The sequence below is a fragment of the Pleurodeles waltl genome, chromosome 1_2 (assembly GCF_031143425.1).
Source record: "Pleurodeles waltl isolate 20211129_DDA chromosome 1_2, aPleWal1.hap1.20221129, whole genome shotgun sequence".
NCBI lineage: Eukaryota > Metazoa > Chordata > Amphibia > Caudata > Salamandridae > Pleurodeles > Pleurodeles waltl.
Window position 1 is genome coordinate 572119713 of NC_090437.1, and position 24074 is coordinate 572143786.

The following is a 24074-nucleotide window of genomic DNA, read 5'->3' on the forward strand; positions in this document are numbered from 1 at the left end:
CCTCGTTCCTAACCCAGCCCCTGTATTGCTTTTTCCCCTCTCATCCACCACCAGAAAAAACAGCACCATAATGTAGTCAACGCTGGCTGCAACAAGGTACTCTTTTTGGTCCTGTTGCCGTTTTCCTTCTACACTGTGTCGCGTTGTCAGTGTTGCACACTTCTTCCTGTCCTCCCTCTTGTTGTCCATGTTACCCACCCACACTGCACAACTGCCATAAGAAATAAAAAAGCACAATGTTGCAGCCAGCACTTGCCACATCAGAGCGTTTAAAAAAAAAAAAAAAAAGCTTTTATCCATGTTGCACAGCAGCTGTGTTGCTCGACAACATGGCTAAAAAACCTAGGCAAAGCCAATAGCCTTTGCATCGGCACAATGTAATCGCTTTGCCAATTCTTGTTAAAATGGCAAGAAGCACACATTTGGAGATTGGTTGCAGTCCGCATTCGTGCCGACTGCAACCAATCTCTAAAGTTTTTTCTCACTCCCCAACCCACTTGTAGTCTAAAGTGATGATTTTCTGTGCTTAGTGACCCAAAAGTTCTATGTGTTTTTTGTTTTCTTAAGTATATTATAGTAGGATAAAATCAGGTGCTAAGGCGGGCCTCTCCAGCCCCGAACTCTATTATTTACCAGTTTAGCCCTGACCACATCCATTATTTGTGAACATGATCTCTAGAAGACGTCTTGAGCAACAATGGGTATACATCTGACGCAGACTTTTTGAAAATAACCTATCACTGAACAAGCAATGGCAAAGCCAAAAGGGCTGGGTTTGAGGTGCTAATGAATGCAGTGCAAGTACACTGCAGACAGAGAATCAAGGCAGGCTGCATTAAAGGCTCATTTCTATTAATACAGTCCTATTTTTGTTTCCATTTAAAATAAAAGTCGGTCTGCAAGGAAGTATTCATTAAAGTCCATCTTTAGTTTCTGTAAACTAAAAACAAAGTAAATATATAGTGAAGGCGTTTTTGCCCCCCTTCTCTTTTTAGCACATAAAACAAAAGATCCCCCCTGATTGCAAGGGGGTCTACATTATTGGTTACCTTTCGCTTCGCTATGTGAAAAGCAAACAAAAGCAAAAATGAAGCAACCTGGTGGCACTATAGAGAAGCTGCCAGGAGGGAGAAACAGGAGATGGTGATGGGTGGGTAGGTAGGCAGGGGCTGACGTGAAGGGGAGAACAAGTCCCAAGATGGAGGACTTCAAGAGAAGAAATGCGCAAATTGGCAAGAGACAAAGATGGATGAGATATAAACATGGCTGGCATGCATGGGTAAACAGAACGAGCCAGCCATGGAGAGAAAGGGGGAGGGACAGAAGAATTTGAGTGAGACACATTCGAGGGGACTAGTCCCTCAAACTGTTTAGAGCAAGCACATGGATGGATGTGTGTGGAGACAGGCATACATCTAAACAGCTTAAAGAAATAGATGAAAGATTAGAGATGGGTAATCCACAGGGTTAAGCCAAGCGATGGCTGACATTGTATCTTGCCAATGGATATGAGAGAATGGACAGAAAAAGTCAAAAGGCCATCAAAAAGGGAAAAGTAGACCCAAGCGAACATCCTGAAGATTACTCCATAATGGCAATCTTTGCCACAAGACAACTTTACCTCTTCGAAATATTCTCTACACCAGGCAAATACCAACATGAAAAACAACAAAGGTTCTAGACAAGCCTCGTACATCAAAGGTTTGCTAAACATAACCATACAGATTATCACCCATTCAGATAATAACCACAACCAGTAATGTAGATTTATTTCTGCCTAATGATGTTGAACATTTACATACACAAATTCAGAACAACATTATGAATATACTGACAACAAGCAACTTAACGTGTGAGGATGCATCCTTGGGCTTAACATAAATATGTACTACACAAACCAAAAGACATATTTGCACTAGCTGCGTACACCACCCTTCCATAATTCATGCCACCTGTACATGCTCCAGCCGTGACACGTACACAATAGTACAAGATAACCTAAACTAAACTGGATTGTAGGAGTTACATTACAACTTGTTCTAACAAGGTACCAATCCAAACCTCTACACTGGCCTGTGAAAAATTAAAAACATCTCGTATTAAAGCTCCTTATGTTGACCCTAAAAAGCTATGAAATAAAGGCTCACAAAGAACCCGGATTTCTCTTGTTGAACCTATTTTACTGTATTACGGTCCTCTGCTGGTGCCAAAGATTGGACTGGAGGAAAATGCACAGTAACAGATTCTGCATCAGTTAAAAACGCTATACAGAATGCATCTTACTCTAAACTAAACTGTGACTGTAAGTGATAGGACAAATCATTAATCACACAACTTGTTAGTCTGCCTAAAGACATGAATGAAGATTGCTTGCTCAAGAACTAATACTGCTCATAGTCTCAACAAATGTTAATGACTGACTATACAGCTGAAGGTTCCATGTATACAAAAATTGCCCTTTCCTAAAAAGAATTGTTCCTGAACAAGGAACGTGCGGCTACATACATGGAAAAATACATAACCTTTATTCAAAATGGATAAGGTGAACAAAGCCATTTTCTGTAACATACATTCGAACACTTACCACCATGAGAATAACTCATTTGAGGCACTGGAACTGCATACATTTGTGATATGCATTTATTTCTGAAACCTTATAAGAGTGCAGGGCACGGTCTTGAGCATTGTCATACAACAGAGTCTTACCCAGTGTAAAGCCTGTGTCAAGTGTGTCTCAAGATTAAAATGCTCATGATCTAACTGGGAGCAATGAATGGGGATTAAAACAGTAAAAATAGTTAACAGATACTGTACGAATGTGGATTTTTAATTGGGATGAACAAGTGTCCACCTCAAATGATAAGGTCACAACCTGCTAAATGTCACACAACTTAAATAAAATAAACCTGTGCTCAATCCCTAGTAATATGACACATAGCAGTAAGGCTTAAATCAAAGGCAATGTGTACAGTATTTAGGCAGTGCATAAACAGTCACATAAAACACAATAAAATGCCATAAAATTTAAAAAATAAAGAGCAAACTTTTACGAGTAGTATAAGACCATATTGACACAAACCCAACAAGAGGAACAGAGATATGGTATTTCAAATACCTAAGTGAAAATACCAACAAAAAGCACACAGTGCCAATGATAATCTATGGACGCAGTAGACCAGGACCTAGCTGTGATTTGAGACAGACGCTGATGAAGACTGATTATAATAGCAAAGTGAAATGGTCTCTCTAAAATTATGGAAGTCAAAAAGTCTAAAAAGGTCAAAAGCCAGAGAACAAAAAACAATGTTCATTTTTTTAAAAAAAAATCAAGAAAATGTGGTCTTCTTGCGGGACATATCTGAAATTTTCTGCGCCACTATGGAATTGCCTGTCATATGCCTTCAGCAGGTTTGCCCCCCTAAGGCTCCAGAAGCTTTGAGGTTTTTGCTAGAAGAGTTTTTAAAGTCCCAAAACGGGAAGAGACTATCATTTTTTCCAGAGAAGTTAAAGCCTTTAAGGGGCATGAATCGGAAATTCAATCAGACACTTTGGAACTGCGGATCCCGTATGTTTTGCAATAAGTGCCCTCGGTTCTGGAGCAAGTGTTCTCAAAGATTCCAACATTGTCCCATGTGCCGAAGCACCCAAGCAACCACTTTAGTAAATCTCTAAACCTTCAGCACCCTGTTAGGGGGGTGGGGTCTTAAAGACCATGCGATTCCAGGGAGTGCGGCCACCAGCAAAGTCCGGTTCTAGCTCCAATTTCTACCGGTGAGCTGGTATTTACTCTTGCAACATTTTGTGTACCTGTAGCCAGACAGGATGGCTGACCCTCGGAATCTTCTTCTTTGTCCTGGTTACAAGAAGGGCAGGGGGCAGATCCGGTCCTTCAGAGATCCTCACAGATCATACACAACATGTCCAGTTCTCTTCTGTTTTTCTGCAGGTCCAGAAAGTGTTTTCCAGAAGCCTCCTGGAGACGCCCCATTTATGCCTAGCACCAGCTATTGGGTGAGAATGGCTCCTGCGTACTCCCTAATTAATCAGAGGGGCAAATGTTTGCAGGTGGAACCCTACCCAGTTTTTCATTAGTTCCGGTTTGCATTACTGCAAACTGGACCAAAATACCATGTGGCAGGGTGTTTTCAAGATGGCAAAATCTTTTGTCACACTAAACTTGGGCTCTGAGTGTTTGGGGTGTATTATGGTATTCACTAGCGTCCTCCCACATCTAATACAAAAGCCAGTTTGAGCCATGCACTGTACCAACAACAAACCTGTTGTAGGGCCTGTGTTTAGTCTCCACTTTAGATTTCAGTTTTAGCTTGACATCCTTTTCTAGTTGTGAATTTTTACATATTTTCCTCTAACACAACAATGTGCTGCAGTTGTATTTTTTCTTGATCAGCATTGTCGTCCTTTAGTCTGCACATTTAGCCTAGGGTCATACAATCAGAACACAATGCCCTTATTTTTATTTCCTGTGCTCATTATGAGACATGCTAGGCAAACCAAAGTAGCTGTTATGCACCTCTGTCACAGAGCCATGAAGACACCGTTTTATTTTATATATTGTATGCTAGGCTCAGTAAGAAGAGCACTTCATGCTGGGATTTTCATGGAACCGCTGTGAACTGTGATGCAGTACTGCTGACTCCGAACTTCGTTCTGTGAAGGAAGATAGTCTGTACATTTAGACTGGCTTCCTAACACCTAAGATCAAGATATTGGGATTAGACCATCCCAATGAATCTGGCATATGGTAATCCTGTTATGCTCTCTTCAGTGTAGTATTAGTAACAGACAGGTGTTAGTTAACATTAGTAACAATTAACACAGTTGAGTTGTATGTATTTTTCACCATTCTAATAATGCTGATTACAGTAATGTGTCCCATCTGTAATAATCACAGCTCGCTCTTTCTTAGCAAGAATATGATCATTTCAATAAAATTTTGAAACTGCGTTTTTGTATCTTTCTTTGTATACCTCGGGCATGCGAGTGTAACAAACAAATGGGTTAGATCCGTTTCCACAAACTCCTTGAGAATCAGAGTGGTCATGTTCGAGGTTAACAATAACATCTATTACCCTGACCAGGTTAGGGGTTTGGATGTGGTACTGTGAGCTAGCCAAAACAAAGGAACATTTACTGATGATATATGTAGACTGAGTCTCTATAGTGTGACGTTCTTGTTGACATTTTAACAGTCCTACTAAACTCCCCCACTCTGCTCAGGAGTCCTCTCTGCCCATTCAAATCTGCCTACTGTGTGCTTCTGGAAGGAATCGGACACCTCTTTCAAGGCTTACCACAGGCTGGGAGTTGCTAGAGAGTTAATGCAAATTAGCTTCCCAAAAACTCAGGAGGGTAAAGGTATATCCGTGAAAGCTATAGATCCCAGATATTTAATAATCACTTTAGCATTGTATTTGAATTTTATTAAATGTAAAAATAAGTCTTTGAAGATAATCAATAGCTTGTACAGGTCAAAGGCTATAGATTAAAGTGTATAATCTATCATTTGTCACTGGGGCAACATGCCATATCTAATGTCACACATTTTCCACTTTTTAACTATTATGCACCCTACCATGTAGGCAGTGAGGTGTGCCTATGGTTACATATTTAAAATCAGGTTTCCTACCTGTCCCTGTCAAATGGTTGATTTTGGCAGGTCTGTGCAGCAGGGTTCAAGCTGCTGCTGCCAGGCTGCCAAAGGTAGACCTGAAGCCATGTTTTTGCTGCCACTGTTGTGTATGGCATGATAGATGCTGCAGACCACAACTAGTAGTTGCTTTTCCATGCTATGAGAATACTTCTGCACCACATAATATTAACTTACAGAATAGTTAAATGTGCTAATCTCGTTTTACGCCAATTGTGACATGATTTAGAGGTCAGAGTACATGCACTTGTCACTAAGAAGCAGTGACCCACTGTTAGAATTCAAGTTTAGCAGCAGGTGAGTCCTACAAAAACATGAAAAATGACAAAATTAAATAGCAGTAGAAAGTTCTACACAATGACCGCATGTTCAGTGAAGCAGAGACAACAGTACCTCGGAGGGCTTTTTATCTTCATGTCCAGAGCCAGAACTCCTTCCATGATGTGATTTGGAATGCTGCGACCAGGAGGTTGAGACACCTAGAGATAAACCAAAACAATTTAAAATAGACACTGGCAAAGCCTGTAGTTTGACATTTGTATTATTCAGAGAGTCATTGATACAAGCAGGACATGCATATGCATGGGCAGAAATAACACAGGCTCCAGTAACACACAGGAGTGAGCAGCAATGTCAGTTTCCCTGAAACACAACAGTGGTGTGGTGAGAAACAGTGCAACTGTCCTTCACGCAAACTGCAGGAGCAGTGTGAATCATTTTCATATGCACACATGCATGAGAAGTACAGCACAGGCAGCCCTCGCTTGTAATTCTACAAGAGAAAAGATCTTTGCTGCCCAACTACAGGTATTACTTGCACAGAAAATTCATTTTACAAGGAAATGATTGTTACTTTTTCAACATTAAGGGGGTCAACCCAAGATGTGTATTCTAATTTCCCTGATCACTTTTTTATTTTTTTCAGTAGCTAATTACGACATCTGTAGGTCTAAACGGGTTTGAGGCATAGACCACTTGCAGAAAAGAGAGGAGCCAGGCATTTGTCAGATTGGTTTCTGGCGCTCTTCGGTTGAGTCCAGCAACAGAAGTTCACTTTTAATGCAATACAACATGCAGAGTCAGTGTCTAGAATGTAGCAGTTAGGGATGCCAGGTACGGTCCAAAACAGGCAGTTTTTTCTCCGAGAAGGGTGAGAAATTGGCAAACATTGACCCAAAGTGATCCCAGTCTAAAAGCCCTTGATTTGGCTGATGACTCAGCGGGTCAGACAATGGGAGAGAAATTGACATCCTGGAGGGACTGCGCTGGTCTCAGCTACTTTCTGACTCCAGTGCACTCATGCATTTTGGCCAGCTTCCTTGTTTCAGCCCCCAGGCGACACGCCACTCTGACAATTCTAGTGTTCAAACAAGATTGCAATTGCATTTATTATTTACATTTATGTGTCTGTGCGCTGACAGGTTACCCATAACATTACAAAGTTCTTTGACTTCTTCTTAACACAAATGTGAAATAAATGATACAATTTGATTGGCCCAGTCACATCCCAATTGCTGCTTCAGCAATCTTGTTTTTGTTCAATACAGAACGGATTTGCAGATTGCCAACGGCTGGAAAAACACAATAATTAAATTTGATATGACTAGATCCCTATACAAAAAAAAAACACTGACATGAGCAGGACTTTCTTCCACTGGAGCAGTACACTGTTGATTCCTGCAGTTACTTAACCCTCACACATGGGTAAAGAAAAACGTTTAATCTGTAGACACAAGCAGCAATTGAGCACAGTCAGTTACAAATAACATTCTGGATGGATAACTGGCAGCATGGAAGACTGTATTACATTGTTTTTTAATCCAAGTATGTTTGTATGCCCCTTGTACTTCAAAGACTCCTACACTTAGTGATCCATAGGTCTCTTCTCTTAACACAGCTCAACATAAGTTTATTAGTGACCTTTGGCAAATTGATTTCGTGTTATGGCCTTCAATTTTCACCTTTGTTGAGGACACATATTTTGTTCTGAATTGAACCACCAACACTGTGTGACTTTTCAAGCTTCAGGATGGTCTGCTAGCTATTCATGCTTGGATACAGGACAACTACATGAAACGTTCTGGCAAGAATTATGATCTGTGGACATCAAAGATTTAAAGCCTTCAAATGGAGGAAAAGGCATATGGCCCAACACTGAAGTAGCCGTCAGATTAGGTCTATTTCATGCTGACATGCTACAAAAAAGTGCTTCCTTACCTTTCTACTCAATTCAGAAGAGTAAATGCTTGTGTGATTGCCATCCTGTACTGCTTCAAGAGACTCAGTTTGCCAAGTTACCTAATACTAGTTGAAGCGTCGACAAAACATTGTGGCAAGCCTTAACACCAGCATACCCAGATGTTAAAATGTCTAACCAGTTGTCGCATGTCTTCACTGACTGACTACAAGAACAACAAATAAAACTAAAATCTATGTCTATCGTACAAAAGGCAAGTCGGGTAACCTTGCCATCTTTTTTCACTTCACTTCCACAAAGACACATCTCAAACTATCTGCTAAGCTCTTCCAATAAAAAAATTACTGCAGAGGTACACTCTTAAAAATAAACGTATGGGCCAACATTGATTTTCAACTTGAACTGCTTACATTAACAAGTTAACAATCTCCCATTATGTATGTATCCTAAAGTATGGCATTTAATTAAGTAAGTTGGCTGTATCTTCTGCTATCAATCCAGCACCAGAAAGCTTTTGGCGGATTAGCACATCACAACTGCTGTAACATTGAAAGATCAATATATGTGTTCTAATGTGAGTGATTTACAGTAAAACAGAAAAGTAAGCTGCAGGGGTGTGGAATTTAATAAAATATCTACTTGACCATGGGACAGGCTGCTTCTTAAATCGACTTGTCCTTTAAAAAAAATCTACTTGTCCCTTTTGTGCCATGTAGTGTGGCGACAAATTATGGCAGCAATCTCATTATGTAAGAGCTCTGATAATAGCCCCCTCTGATTATGCCAGGCCTACTACTATAGTAGGGCGTGAATACTTGCAATCTCAATCCGCACTATAGCAATTTCTTTATTTTGCCAACTTTCCGCAGATCTACATGCTGGGAATACAGGAAGCAGTAAGCAGTAGTTCCAAGGCTGGAATGCCATTGAGTCTGCACACCTACTAACTTTCATATTTTAAAGATTTTCAACAGCGCTTCTTTAATTTTTTCCCATAATGAAAAAGGTTGGAAATGTACTTCTGACAATGGCTCAATAGATTTTCACATGAGCAAATCTACACATGCATATTTGCTCGTGCTAAAATACAGTTCACAAATATTTTGTAGGAGTACAATTTCCCGATCTACTTCTGTAAGTTCTTGTGAATTCATGAAAGGCATTAATTCAAAGACATATATCATGGGTGCACTTTTATAACTTTCTTTAAGAATTGGGTCCAAACTTAGGTCTGGCGTTAACAAAGACATTTTGTTTTTATTAAACTTCTATTTCTCTCTCTCTGTTTTGTCTGGCTTTACTGTGAGTGATTGCATCCTGCTCTTCCACAAGGAGCATATTGGCACACAAAATGTATGTTCAGTGCCAGGAACGACTGTTGTAATCTGTATCGTAATGAAACTGGAGGTGGTCCCCCCTGCAAAGATCATAGAGGGGGACAGCCCACCCCAGACTCCCTCAGCGCATGTGCCGTGCTGAGTGGGCTCTCTGGGAGGGGGGGAGGGAGTACTGAGGGGCCTTGGTTAGGCCACTGGTGGCAATGTGTGCTTCTTGAGACCAAAAAAAATTTTTTTTTGCTTTTTGGCCCACTGTTTGTTACAATGGTGAGGGCCTGGCAGCTCCCACAACAATAAAGGGTTACAAAAGCCATGTCAAAACAAGACATGCATTGACGAAACCAAAAGACTCACAAAACTGTTGGATCGGTTAGCTTTGCCAGTGCTTGTTTATTTTCATGCTTCCCATACTCTCATTTAAAATGGTTACATTGATTATCTATTAGGAATATTTTTTAGAAATACTAGCATGCATGAACACATTTTACTAAATGATGCTTCAAAAAAATAGCACCTAAAATTAGTAGCAAAGGTTTTTTTTCCTACTTGCATTTTTCTGAACTCATGCTTACAAGCTTCAGCAAATATTTGCATCTAATCAGAGAGCATTGTGGGAGCATTATACTTAGCCTCATATTGTTAAACTTTTCAAACATGTATGTACACTTTTTTTTTTTTTTAAACTGGCACCACTGTCAGTAAGTGCAGTGTGACCATAGAATGTTTATTTACAGCGCACACCCTAATAATGAAGTCTATCGAGAATGACCCATAAATACAAGTTGGAACAGCATTAGCATATGGTCACATTACTTCAACTGCTGACAGTTCACTTCTCTGTAAACTTGCAGCCAAAGGGTTTGAGCTGCAGGGGGTTGGGCCTTCTTGTCCTAAGGACAAAATAAACATGAAAACTTGTTGTCCTTGACCTCAAACAATATGTCCCGGGCATCGGGCGATAGGAATTCTACATCCTGAAGCTACACAAAAACAACAGTCTTACCTAAACACAGAGACAAGTGGCAAAGGATCTGTACAGGTGAGAAGAGAGACAGTCCAATGTTTTTCTTTACAGACCGATGTTACACCACGGCTAATCCAAATCACTGACAATGATAATGGCCCATAGAGGTTGAGGCTTAAAAGGTGATGCTGATTTTATACAAGTGGTTTTGCATGCTCTGTGATTGGGCAATCCTGGGAGACAGTAACAGAGGCCACTTTTATAATAGGATTTCAATATACCACTGGACCGGGCAGTTATATTGCTCTTGCAACTGTCACCTCTGTAGCGGACATTTGCTGGACTGGACCAGGAGCTAGTGATCTGCAAAATTAACCTTAGATGTATGAGGAGCATATCCTTATGGCACACCCATATGCTGACTGAGCAGACTGTGAACCACTGCATTCTGAAATATCAAAGACTGCACCTGCCGAAAGGTAGAAACTCAACAGCAGGATCTGAACATGTGAACAAAGTATGTGCATGTATGTGTGCAATCAAAGAATTTGTCATACTTGGATGAGGATAACGAAAATTAAAGTAACACAGGATATTAGGCACTAGAAGTAGGGTGGGCAAGACCTACTACAAATCTAGCAATGAAACGGTATCAATAGATTGCTTATGTCTTATTAATGGTGCTTACTAAGTGAAACAATATAGGTAGATATCCTGTATGTTAGTAATGTAGACTATTGGGTGCTATTTTTCCTATCCCTTCTGTTTACACTGTACTAAGAGCCTTGCATTTGGGCTGCTCTTAATTAAGCTCTAAATAAAGACAGAAAATAGATGCAAGGACGAGTGATCACAGTTTAGGTAGCTTCATTCTGGTAGTCACTGGATTACTCACATCCACTCACATTGCTATTACTTGTCACAGTGTACCTATGGTGGAAAGATATAGATTGATCACTTCAAAAGGAAGGTTGAGAGGTTTTTTAAAGGAATTCCCCATTGTTCTAATTCCCAGGCATTACTCTGCTTTCAACTGCCAAAGGATTGAAGTCCAGATGCTCTATAGGGAAAAGCAGTATTGGCAGAAATTACTACAGTGAATATAAAACATGACTGTAATCCCTATATGATGTGGCATCTGGTTTCTTTAATGCAGTAAAACAGTTACATCTCTACTGATCTTTGATAAGAAAATAACATCTCTCCTCTACAACAATTATGTAATACAATTGTGTTGTGAAGACACATTGATTCCAGTAAAAAAACTTTTGTTGAAACCATTTCTATTGAAAAATTACGTAACTGACAGCTGATAATGAGAGCACATTACAGGTTACATTGAGAGAGCACATTAAGCTACATATACGAAAAAGTAGGGATATGAATTTAGGTAGATACAGCCATGAGTTAACATCCATAGTTATGTCTTTACCATATCAAAGAACTTGGGGAGGTTCATGTCTAGGGAGGTAAAGAACAACCATTTATGACTCTGTGAAGGTGAAGGCTGAGGTCCCTGTAAGTGCTCATAGTGAGTGAACAGTCTCTGGGAGGAAATGAAAAAGAAAAAGATGGGAGGGGAGGAAGAGGAAGAGAAGAGAGGGACAAGGCAGCTTCGCTGATCCATTAGTGTGGTATATTGTTTATGTGCACCTGGTGACTGAACATAAAAGCATGCATGGGCAAAGGGGTTGGTGAGTTTTATGGGGGTTCTATTTTTTTGTTGGTATAGGTCAAGTTTATTCCAAAGACAGCATGTATGTGATGTATTGTGCAGTCTCTTGTATATGATGTTATCCGCGCTTCTGGTGTAACACAGGATGTTCCACCACCTGTTATAAGAGGTGACAGTTGTCAGTTGTCAATTTGTCAATTCCCTTCCCCCCCCAACAGCAGCAGCTGCAAAACATTTATAAGAATAACTATGTTTGTTACCATTTTCTTGTAAAAGGGGTGGGGCCACTGCCAATGACAGGGACTGAGAGGGAGTGCACTCCCCCTCAGTGCGCATGTGTTTGGCCGGCCGTCTCGGGACGGCCAAACACACATGCGCACTAGGCTCTCTCCAACACGGCACTGTGTACCACTGATAACTACTTTTGTTGCTATAACACTGTGGTGTGAAGGTGGATGGAGGCTTATCACATGGGAAAGGCAGTATGTCATGCAACATCAAGCAGACTCCATCGAAACCCACATTCCGGAAATTATGTGCAATAACGCAAATGAAAGTAGGAAGAGCACCAGGCTTCATTGGTCGGCCATCTGTGGACTTTCAAAGATTATCAATTAAGATCTTTGTTCAAATCTTTCAAATCCTGAGACAAGCAAAAAGGAGGGTCCTTTGACCAATTGCCTACCTACTGTGGTATTCTGGGTGTCTAACACAGGAGCATATATTTTCAAGAAGTCTCTGAATGGAAGTGGCAACGTCAGCCCAATAAAAAAGAAAGTCATCTGCATATATTTTGAAATAATTTTACCACCAATAATTAGATTTTAAGCTTCTGGTCAGTGCACCTTCTCTGAGCCAACATACAATGGGACCAAGTCACTGTTGTTTTCACTCACAAACTAAGAATCACCTTCTCACATGAACTGTGGTTCTAGTTATTCTAGAGACAGCTTTACGTATTTCTTTTTTTTTTTTTACGAAATGCATTTATAAATAGTAGTCCAGTGCAAACAACTATTAAGGCGGATATGTCACATTGAAGAAAGCTGCCACTCTGAGAGGCAGAGTTATGCTCTACAATCTGAAAGCTTTTCCCATAGTTCTGTATTGTTCTATCAAATACCCCGTTTTGAAAACACAACATGTATTTTAGAGCATAGGAGTGCAGGGCACGTCACTGCCTGATTTATAGAAGTATTTTTGGGCTTCTCAATTGGCAATAATAAATTAATGTTGGCAATGATAAATGAATGGTTGCTTGTTTCTCAGCAGAACCCTTGTTAAAGGCAAGCAGGGTTTCCTTGGAGATGGGGGCTATGTAAGGGCCTTTGCTTCCTTTGAAGAATACAGTTTTGGAGGAGGAGCAGGCGGTGAGCACTGTTTCTCGGCTTTTATTGTGGCTAAATCCATTTTACGATACCAAAGTAGTATTTCAACCATGATATAGTACGGAGACAGCCTTTCTTGTGTTCCTGTATGAGATTAGTATGCTACTTCACAATGGTAGAATTTCTGCCATTATCCAACAGTAAAATACAGTGTACTTAATGGTTCTCCTCAAATGATTGTCGTCCTTTTAAGTGACAGGGTTCAAACAATTATTTCACCACCTCACTGTTCCAAACTGAGATCAGTAACTTGTGGGGTTCCACAAGGATCCTCATTCAGTCCAAAGTAATTTTACATCGATCATCTTTGGCCAAGTGATTCAGAAGTATGGATTTGTTCTAATGTCACGTGACGACAACACCAATTGACGTCTAAGTGGTGGGGGTCTCCACAACAGTTTAATTAGTGTTGTGGGCCACCAGATGGGAACGAATACCTTAAAACCAAATGGGGACAAAAGTGAGCTGCTTACCTTTTGACCAGTTGCCATCAGCTGTACTTCTAGTTGGTAGCTCTCAGAATGCGGACTAACCGCTGTTACGAATCCAGTAAAAATGGGTTATTTGCAGACACAGGGCTATAACTTTAGGAACAAATTATTGCCATCACAAAGTTTTATTCCTATTTTTTTGTCTATGCTCTGCAGAGTTCTTTCTCTCCGGCCATAAGAGGTTAGTTAGACTAATAGCAATGCAAGCAGTAATATTTCACGTCTGGATTATTGTAATGCTCCGATATGTTTACTGCGACTACAAAACATCCAGAATCTGGTAATCAAAGTGCTTTTGGGTCTTCCTCAAATCTGTGTATTAGCAGAGGGGCAAAGAGCAATTTACTCGTTATTAGTTAAAATATCATTTTTAAAAAATATATTTTTTAAAGCTTAGTGTTTTACTCACAGAGGGTTTTATAACCAAGATCTGGGGGTGCTGCAGTCGAAAAATCAAGCGTTGTGCCCTCCCGCCGAACTCAGAGGGCCATAGACGCTTTTTTGCTGATCTTCCAGATGGGCTTTTCGTACCTTGCCCCATAACTCTGGAACTCACTTTCGTTAAATCTCAGAGTGTAATCTAACCGTTTCTAGTTTCTCAAAGGACTGTAGACATGGCTTTCCGAACAACTTATCCTCTAGTACAACAGCAGGACACCCAGTATGGGTAATCTTGGACTTTATAAATATGGCTCATACATTCATTTACAGCGAGTGAAAATGACATTGACCAATACCACCAGAGCTGTTCTAAAAGTTGATAACAGCCAATTTGAAGGTATGGTGGCAAAGACCCCTTTGGAATTCAACACTGCTGTCATATCTGGGGGATCTGGCAGAGTTTCTTAACTGGGATACAATAAGGACAGTAATTTTAATAATATTTATATAGAACTTACTACCCCTGACAAGGCGTTGAAGCACTTTTTTGCAAGTAGCACACTACTCCGGAGCCCAAGAGGAATTAGAGGTGGATTAGTATAGGGAAATTTTGAGCTCAGTTTTTGTATTTTTATGAGTTAATCTGAGCAGAGGATATGAGAGTTTATTAGTTGAATTGACAAGACTAATGGAGGGATAGAGGAGGGAAGAATGCAGAAATGTTAATTGGGAGTTTATAGTAATAGGATGAGGCTTGGGATGAGTAAAGGAGAGATGGAGGAGGGGTCTGTGGAAAGGGTTAGGGAGATCATAGTAGGAGAAGGGGTTTTGAATGAGTCAACAAGGTGAGATAAATGAGGGAGAATTTATTAGGGTTGTTTGGGAGATCATGGTAGTAAATTGAGGTTTGGGTGAGCTAGATGTGGAAGGGGAGGGAAGAGCTTAGACGGGGTTATTTTGGAGATGAAAGTAGTAGAATGGGTTTGGGATGAGTCAGAGTGGGGATGGAGGATAGATTGATAGAGACATGACATATGGTGATGGGTAAAGACTGTAAAGCTTACAAGAGTACATTTATATTATGTTTATTTATTTATAATTGTATTTATATGTACTTTTTTAATCATTTTATTTTTCTTACATTTATTAATTATTAGTTTTTTTTAACTTTACTTATTTATAATTTGAGTTTCATTTATAGATTTATTTACACACACATATATATATATATATACACACTCACATACATATTTAATTGTAAGTAAATATACATTTGGTAAACAGGTTTAAAGAGTATGTGTGTAATTTATTGTTATGACATAGTAGCTATACATATTTCCTAAAGAACTATACATATCTAGAATATACACATATTCAGATAAAAAATATTTATCAACACAGGCAAACCTTTAGTCTTTTTCTTGTATGGTGGTGTTCTAAGGCGGGTGCCAATCTTGAGCGGAGGTTTCTTTGTTGAATGTATTTGGTTATTTTGTTTCTAATAATAAGTGGTCCTGTTCCATGTATAGCTTTGTGGGTGATACAAAGCAGCTTGAAGGTGGATCTTCTAGCAACAGGTAACCAGTGTAGTGCTCTCAAGGCAGGGGAGATGTGGGCTTGTGGCTTTATATGTAATAGTAGTCTGGCATCGGAGTTTTGAATACCTTGTAATTTTTTCATAACAGATAGAGATGATCCATGGTAGAGACCATTGTCATAATCCAGTTTGGATAGTACAAGAGAGATAGCAGCCTGCACCTTGTGTGGAAATCCGAGGTGGGGGAAGATGCGTTGCAGAGTCTTCAAGGTGATGAAGCTTGCTCGTGATAATTTGTCCACTTGGGCACTCATAGTTAACTTGGAGTCCATGGTAATTCCAAGGTTTTTAACTTCCTTGGATAATTGAGGAGGTGGTCCGAGATTGTCAGGTCAGGCGCACAGTGGGTCATACTTTTTCCAGTCACCACATATGAGTATTTCCGTTTTGGAGGCATTTAGTTTGAGATGGCTCCACGTCATCCACTGATCAACAGCTCTATAGCAACTGAAGAATTGTGAGTTTTTGATGTCTTTGTGGCATTCCAATTTGAGTAGTATTTGTGTGTCATCTGCATAGTTGTAGCATGTGAGTTGAAAATCATTGATCAGTTCTGGTAATGATATTATGTAGAAGTTGAAAAGCAAAGGTGAGATGATTGATCCTTGGGGGGCACCTGCTTTTGTGAGAAAGGGTTTGGATGAAAAGGGGGGAGAATAGATAATGAAAATGTCACTTACCCAGTGTACATCTGTTCGTGGCATCAGTCGCTGTAGATTCGCATGTTTTGCATAGCTCGCCATCTGGTGTTGGGCCGGAGTGTTACAAGTTGTTTTTCTTCGAAGAAGTCTTTCGAGTCACGGGACCGAGTGACTCCTCCTTTTGTCTCCATTGCGCATGGGCGTCGACTCCATCTTCGATTGTTTTTCCCCGCAGAGGGTGAGGTAGGAGTTGAATTGTAGTAATAGTGCCCATGCAATGGAGTGACTAAGTATGTACCTATTTAAGGTTGAGATGATACATATACAAATAGTTGAAGGTAACTTCCAAACTGCTACAGGCTCCCGGGGAGGCGGGTGGGCACATGCGAATCTACAGCGACTGATGCCACGAACAGATGTACACTGGGTAAGTGACATTTTCAGTTCGATGGCATCTGTCGCTGTAGATACGCATGTTTTGCATAGACTAGTAAGCAGTTATCTCCCCAAAAGCGGTGGCTCAGCCTGTAGGAGTGGAAGTAGTTTGAAATAATGTTCTTAATACGGCTTGACCTACTGTGGCTTGTTGTGCGGATAACACATCTACACAGTAGTGCTTGGTGAATGTGTGAGGCGTAGACCATGTGGCTGCCTTACATATTTCTTGCATTGGGATGTTTCCTAGAAAGGCCATGGTAGCACCCTTCTTTCTGGTTGAGTGTGCCCTTGGTGTAATGGGCAGCTGTCGTTTAGCTTTAAGGTAGCAGATTTTGATGCATTTAACTATCCATCTGGCTATACCTTGTTTTGATATTGGGTTTCCTGCATGAGGTTTTTGAAATGCAATAAATAGTTGTTTAGTCTTTCTGATGTTCTTTGTTCTGTCAATGTAATACATTAATGCTCTTTTGACATCTAATGTATGTAGTGCCCTTTCAGCTACGGTATCTGGCTGTGGAAAGAACACTGGAAGTTCCACTGTTTGATTTAGATGGAACGGTGAAATAACCTTTGGCAAAAATTTAGGATTAGTCCTTAGGACGACCTTATTCTTGTGTAGTTGTATAAAAGGTTCTTGTATTGTAAATGCCTGAATCTCGCTTACTCTTCTTAGGGAAGTAATGGCGATGAGAAATGCAACCTTCCAGGTTAGGAACTGTATTTCGCAGGAGTGCATGGGTTCAAAAGGTGGACCCATAAGTCTAGTTAGGACAACATTTAGGTTCCATGAAGGAACAGGTGGTGTTCTTGGTGGTATAATTCTCCTAAGGCCCTCCATGAATGCTTTAATGACTGGTATCTTATATAGGGAAGTTGAATAGGTAGTCTGCAGGTATGCAGATATTGCTGCAAGGTGTATTTTAATGGAAGAGAAAGCCAGGTTAGATTTTTGTAAGTGAAGCAAGTAGCCCACTACATGTTCTGGAGTTGTGTGTAAAGGTTGTATTTGATTAACATGGCAGTAGCAAACAAATCTCTTCCATTTACTTGCATAGCAGTGCCTGGTGGATGGCCTTCTGGCTTGCTTTATGACTTCCATACATTCTTGGGTAAGTTGTAAGTGCCCGAATTCTAGGATCTCAGGAGCCAGATTGCTAGATTCAGCGATGCTGGATCTGGGTGTCTGATCTTTTGGTTGTGTTGTGTCAACAGATCTGGCCTGTTGGGCAATTTGATGTAGGGTACTACTGATAGGTCTAGCAGCGTTGTGTACCAGGGTTGCCTTGCCCAAGTTGGTGCTATTAATATGAGTTTGAGTTTGTTTTGACTGAGTTTGTTTACCAGGTAAGGAAGGAGAGGGAGAGGAGGAAAAGCGTAAGCAAATATCTCTGACCAGTTCATCCATAGGGCATTGCCTTGGGACTGTTTGTGTGGGTATCTGGATGCGAAGTTTTGGCATTTTGCGTTCTCCTTCGTCGCAAACAAGTCTATTTGAGGTGTTCCCCAGAGTTTGAAATAGGTGTTCAGAATTTGGGGGTGAATTTCCCATTCGTGGACCTGTTGGTGATCTCGAGAGAGGTTGTCTGCGAGTTGATTTTGGATCCCTGGTATAAATTGTGCTATTAGGCGAATTTGGTTGTGAATTGCCCAACGCCAAATTTTTTGTGCTAGCAGGCTTAACTGCGTGGAGTGTGTCCCCCCTTGCTTGTTTAGATAATACATTGTTGTCATGTTGTCTGTCTTGACGAGAATGTATTTGTGAACTATTATTGGTTGGAAAGCTTTTAGTGCTTGAAAAACTGCTAGTAGTTCTAGGTGATTTATATGCAGTTTTGTTTGATGTACGTTCCATTGTCCTTGTATGCTGTGTTGATCGAGGTGTGCTCCCCACCCTGTCATGGAAGCATCTGTTGTTATTACGTATTGTGGCACTGGGTCTTGGAAAGGCCGCCCCTTGTTTAAATTTATGTTGTTCCACCACAGAAGCGAGAGGTAAGTTTGGCGGTCTATTAACACCAGATCTAGAAGATGACCCTGTGCTTGAGACCACTGTGATGCTAGGCACTGTTGTAAGGGCCTCATGTGCAGTCTTGCGTTTGGGACAATGGCTATGCATGAAGACATCATGCCTAGGAGTTTCATTACTAATTTGACCTGTATCTTTTGGTTTGGATACATGGCTTGTATTACATTTTTGAATGTTTGGACTCTTTGTGGACTTGGAGTGGCAATTCCTTTTAGTGTGTTGATTGTTGCTCCTAGGTATTGCTGTGTTTGACACGGCAGAAGGTGTGACTTTGAGTAATTGATTGAGAAACCTAGTTTGTGTAGGGTTTCTATGACGTAATTTGTGTGTTGTGAACACTGTTTTTGCGTGTTGGTCTTTGCTTGTATCTTTTGTGTTGGATACATGCGTTGTATGATGGTGTTGAAATTTTGAATTCTTTGGGGACTTGGAGTGGCTACTCCTTTTGTTGTGTCTATTATGGCTCCTAGGTATTGTTGTACCTTGCACGGCAGAATGTTGGATTTCGTGAAGTTAACGGTGAACCCTAGTTTGAAGAGGGTTTGTATGATCTGATTTGTGTGATTTGAGCACTCTATTGACGAATGGGCCTTGATTAGCCAGTCGTCTAGATATGGGAACACATGTATTTGCTGCCTTCTGATGTGTGCAGCGACTACCGCTAGACATTTGGTAAAGACTCTTGGTGCGGTTGTTAATCCGAAAGGCAGTACCTTGAATTGGTAATGTATTCCTTTGAATACAAACCTTAGGTATTTCCTGTGCGTGTATTCCTTTGAATACAAACCTTAGGTATTTCCTGTGCGATGGGTGTATTGGTATATGGAAATACGCGTCCTTGAGATCTAAAGTTGACATGTAGTCGTGTAGTTTTAGCAATGGTAATACTTCTTGTAGTGTGACCATGTGAAAGTGGTCTGATTTGATGAATGTGTTCACTATTCTGAGGTCTAGGATTGGTCTCAGCGTTTTGTCCTTCTTTGGTATCAGAAAGTACAGTGAGTAAACTCCTGTGTTTATTTGTGTGTTTGGCACTAATTCGATTGCATTCTTTTGCAATAGTGCCTGCACTTCTATCTCCAGAAGATTGGAATGATGTTTTGTCAAATTTTGTGCTTTTGGTGGTATGTTTGGAGGGAATTGTAGAAATTCTATGCAATAACCATGTTGGATAATTGCTAGAACTCAAGTGTCTGTAGTGATTTCCTCCCAGGCTTTGTAATAATGACTTATTCTTCCCCCCACTGGTGTTGTGTGGAGGGGGTGAGTGACATGTGAGTCACTGCTTAGTAGTAGGGGTTTTGGGGCTTTGAAATTTTCCTCTATTCCTAGGGAATTGCCCTCCTCTATATTGTCCCCGAAAACCTCCTCTGTACTGTCCCTGGTAACTGGACGGTGTTGCCTGTGAGGTGCTGGCTTGTGTGCTCTGACCCCGAAACCCCCCTCTAAAGGGTGTTTTACGGAATGTGCTGTAATTCCCTCTGCTCTGCGGGGAGTAGAGTGCGCCCATGGCTTTAGCAGTGTCCGTGTCTTTTTTGAGTTTCTCAGTCGCTGTGTCCACTTCTGGACCGAACAGTTCTTTTTCGTTAAAAGGCATATTGAGAACTGCTTGCTGAATCTCTGGTTTAAATCCAGACGTTCGGAGCCATGCATGCCTTCTGATAGTTACAGATGTATTAATTGTCCGTGCAGCTGTATCTGCAGCGTCCATGGAGGAGCGGATTTGGTTGTTGGAAATGGTCTGTCCCTCCTCAACCACTTGTTTTGCCCTATTTTGTAGGTCCTTGGGCAGATGGTCAATGAGATGTTGCATCTCATCCCAATGGGCTCTGTCATAGCGCGCAAGTAGTGCCTGGGAGTTAGCGATGCGCCACTGGTTTGCAGCTTGTGCTGCGACTCTTTTACCAGCTGCATCGAACTTGCGGCTTTCTTTATCTGGGGGTGGTGCATCTCCAGATGTGTGGGAGTTGGCCCTTTTCCTAGCTGCTCCTACAACGACAGAGTCTGGTGGCAGCTGTGTAGTGATGAAAGCCGGGTCTGTAGGAGGCGCCTTATACTTCTTTTCCACTCTTGGTGTGATTGCCCTACTTTTGACCGGCTCCTTAAAGATTTCTTTTGCGTGCCGGAGCATACCAGGGAGCATAGGCAGGCTTTGGTAGGAGCTGTGGGTGGAGGAGAGTGTGTTGAATAAAAAGTCATCCTCGACCTGTTCTGAGTGGAGGCTTACATTGTGAAATTGTGCTGCTCTAGCCACCACTTGAGAATACGCAGTGCTGTCCTCTGGTGGAGATGGCTTCGTAGGGTATGCCTCCGGACTGTTATCTGACACTGGGGCGTCGTATAAGTCCCATGCGTCTTGATCTTGGTCACCCTGGCTCATGGTGGTGTGAGCTGGGGAATGTGATGGAGTTTGTGCTGGTGAGACGTTAAGCACAGGTGGAGGAAAGGGTGGTGGGGTAACTTTTTTCACCACTTTTGTTTGTGGTGTTTGTTCAGTTTGGAACTCCAATCTTCTCTTTCTTCTAATAGGGGGAAGGGTGCTTATTTTTCCTGTCCCCTGCTGTATGAAAATACGCTTTTGCGTATGGTCTACATCCGTTGAGTGTAGTTCTTCCTCAAACCTATGCTTTTGCATTTGGGAGGTTAGCGAGTGCTCTTCTGTATAAGAGCCTGAAACTGGGTCGGTTGCAGTTTGTTTTGGCACCGAAACCCTGTCTGCATCTTTTTTCGGCTCCGAGGTGACTTTTTTCTTTTTCGGGGCCGAAACCTCTCGGCGTCGATCTTCTTCGGTGCCGCTGTCTCGGCGTCGAGCCGTGTCTACACCGGTATCTCGGTGTCGATGCTTGTCTCCAGCACTTTCTCGGTCCCGAGAAGGCTGCGTGCCGGTGTCTCGACCGGAGTCGGACGATCTCGGCACTGTTTGGGCCTTTTTCGGTGCCGACGGTCGGTCACCGAATTTATGGGTCGAGCCATGGCCTGATGGCAGTGGCGTCCCCTGGGCCTTGTAAATCTTCTTTTGAGTGGTTTTCGACGTCCTACTCACGGTTTGTGTATCGTCGAATCCTTCGGAGTCCGATTCTTGGATCGAAAAGGATCCCTCCTCTTCTTGTTCCTCGAACTCCCGGTGGGCTGTCGGCGCGGACGCCATCTGAAGTCTTCTGGCTCGACGGTCTCGGAGAGTTTTTCGGGACCGGAACGCACGACAGGCCTCGCAGGTGTCTTCGCTGTGCTCAGGTGACAGGCAAAGGTTGCAGACCAAGTGTTGGTCTGTATAGGGGTATTTATTGTGGCATTTGGGACAGAAACGGAACGGGGTCCGTTCCATCGGCGTTCTTCTGCACGCGGTCGGGCCGACCAGGCCCCGACGGGGGATCGAAAAAATTACCCCGAAGGGCACCGGAGCTCTTCGATCTTAGACGCGGTGTTGAATCTAACTACGCCGACCCCGAACGCAACAATACCGACGAAAATCTTCCGAAATTAGCTATCTTTCCGTTCCGAAACTCGGAGCGACAGGAACACGTCCGAACCCGATGGCGGAAAAAAAAACAATCGAAGATGGAGTCGACGCCCATGCGCAATGGAGACAAAAGGAGGAGTCACTCGGTCCCGTGACTCGAAAGACTTCTTCGAAGAAAAACAACTTGTAACACTCCGGCCCAACACCAGATGGCGAGCTATGCAAAACATGCGTATCTACAGCGACAGATGCCATCGAACTATCAGTTCTGTTTTGAAGGTAGAATGTAATCCAGTCGAGAGCAGTCCCTTCTATGCCGGCTTCGTGGAGTATTTGAATAAGGGTGTCATGGTCAACCGTATCAAAGGCAGCCGGGAGGTCCAAGAGAAGTAGTGCTGCAAACTCTATTGCGGTCAACTGTGTTTTTAAGATCATCCCGGATTGCTATGAGTGCTGATTCAGTGCCTCTTCCTGGGCAGAATCCAGTTTGGTAGTCTGAAAGTATGGAATTGTCTTCAATGAATTGTGACATCTGGGCAAATGCTGCTCTTTCTATCAGTTTGCCCAGGAAAGGTCAATTTATGATTGGTCTGTAGCTGTTGGGGTCCTGCGGGTCTAGGTTTGTTTTCTTTAATAAGGAATGTATGCCTTTTTGGTGTCTTCAGGAAAAGTTCATGTAGTTAAAGAGTTGTTGATGATTCTTCTCACAGGTGTGGCAGCAGAAGTAGATAAAAGAATGTTCTTGAAGATGTGTGGGGGGACAAGGGTCAGAAGGGCAACCAGAAGGCCTGCTTGCTTTGACCAAATCCATAAATTCACCTTGTGATATTTGTTTGAGTGAGTGTAGAGGCTGGGTTGGTTTATTCTTAGAGGGGATTTTAGTAAAGGAGTTGGCGACGATGGTTTTCTTCTCCTTTAAATAGGAGTCCAATGTGTCTGCTTTGGTTGTGTATTGAGTTGCCTGTTTGTTTGTTAAGTCTTGAGTAGTGGAGTGACTTCCTTCCAAGCATTTAGGATTTTGAAATTCATTGAGAATTTTATAAAATTCTTTGGTTGCAGACTTAGCATTTTGTATTCTGTTTGAGTAGTAGCTTTTTTGATTGATGATTTGTATATTCTGTTAAACTTGTGTAGCTGCAGTTCGTCTTGAATGCTGTTGGTTTTGAGCCACATCCACTGCAACGTCTGATTTGTTGCTTTATCTTTTTAAGTTCTGTGTTTCTCCAAGCGGTTGTTTTTCTTTTGTCCTGTTTAGTTTTTCTGAGTAAGGTTAGGCTAGCAAAAGCTTCCTGTAGCCACTCAAAGTTTTGGAACAGAATTCATTGTATCTAGATCTGTGTTAGCTGTTAGTTGTGTTTCTAAGTCATCAAAATTGAGTTTGCTCCACAGTCGATAGGTGCATGTATGTAAGTAGTTGTGGGGTGTGTTGATTAGTGGTGTTTTATGCTGGAAAGTTATCAAATGGTGGTCTGACCACGTGATTGGCGTGATGCTATGAACGGTAACTAGCTCAGGCTTAGCAAAAATCACATCTAGGATGTGGCCAGTGATGTGTGTGGGATTGTGTACAAACCGATGTAGATTCAATGCGACTAGGCTAGTAGGGATAGCTTTTGGATGGGGCATATTGTGTTTGTCAAACCAAATGTTTAGGTCCCCAAGAATGCAAAGGTTTGAGTATAATGTAATAAGATTTGAGACTGTATCTAGAAAAGCATCTGGGAATGTTGAGTTGTTAGGTGGAGGTCTGTAAAGGAGGAGAAAGTTACAGGAGGAAGTTGGAGTAGGGTGGCATCTGGTGAGGAGGA

The 24074-nt window shown here is 41.7% G+C and overlaps 1 protein-coding gene across 4 annotated transcripts in view; it reads right to left on the reverse strand.

Annotated features, from left to right (window-relative positions):
• Nucleotides 1-24074, reverse strand: part of JADE1 (jade family PHD finger 1) — a 169554-nt gene that overhangs the window by 85785 nt on the left and 59695 nt on the right. For all 4 annotated transcript variants that reach the window (XM_069242204.1, XM_069242196.1, XM_069242212.1 and 1 more), the window contains exon 3: nt 6062-6147. In XM_069242204.1, the coding sequence (XP_069098305.1) occupies nt 6062-6147 (86 nt within the window). The remainder of the gene's footprint in view (nt 1-6061; nt 6148-24074) is intronic.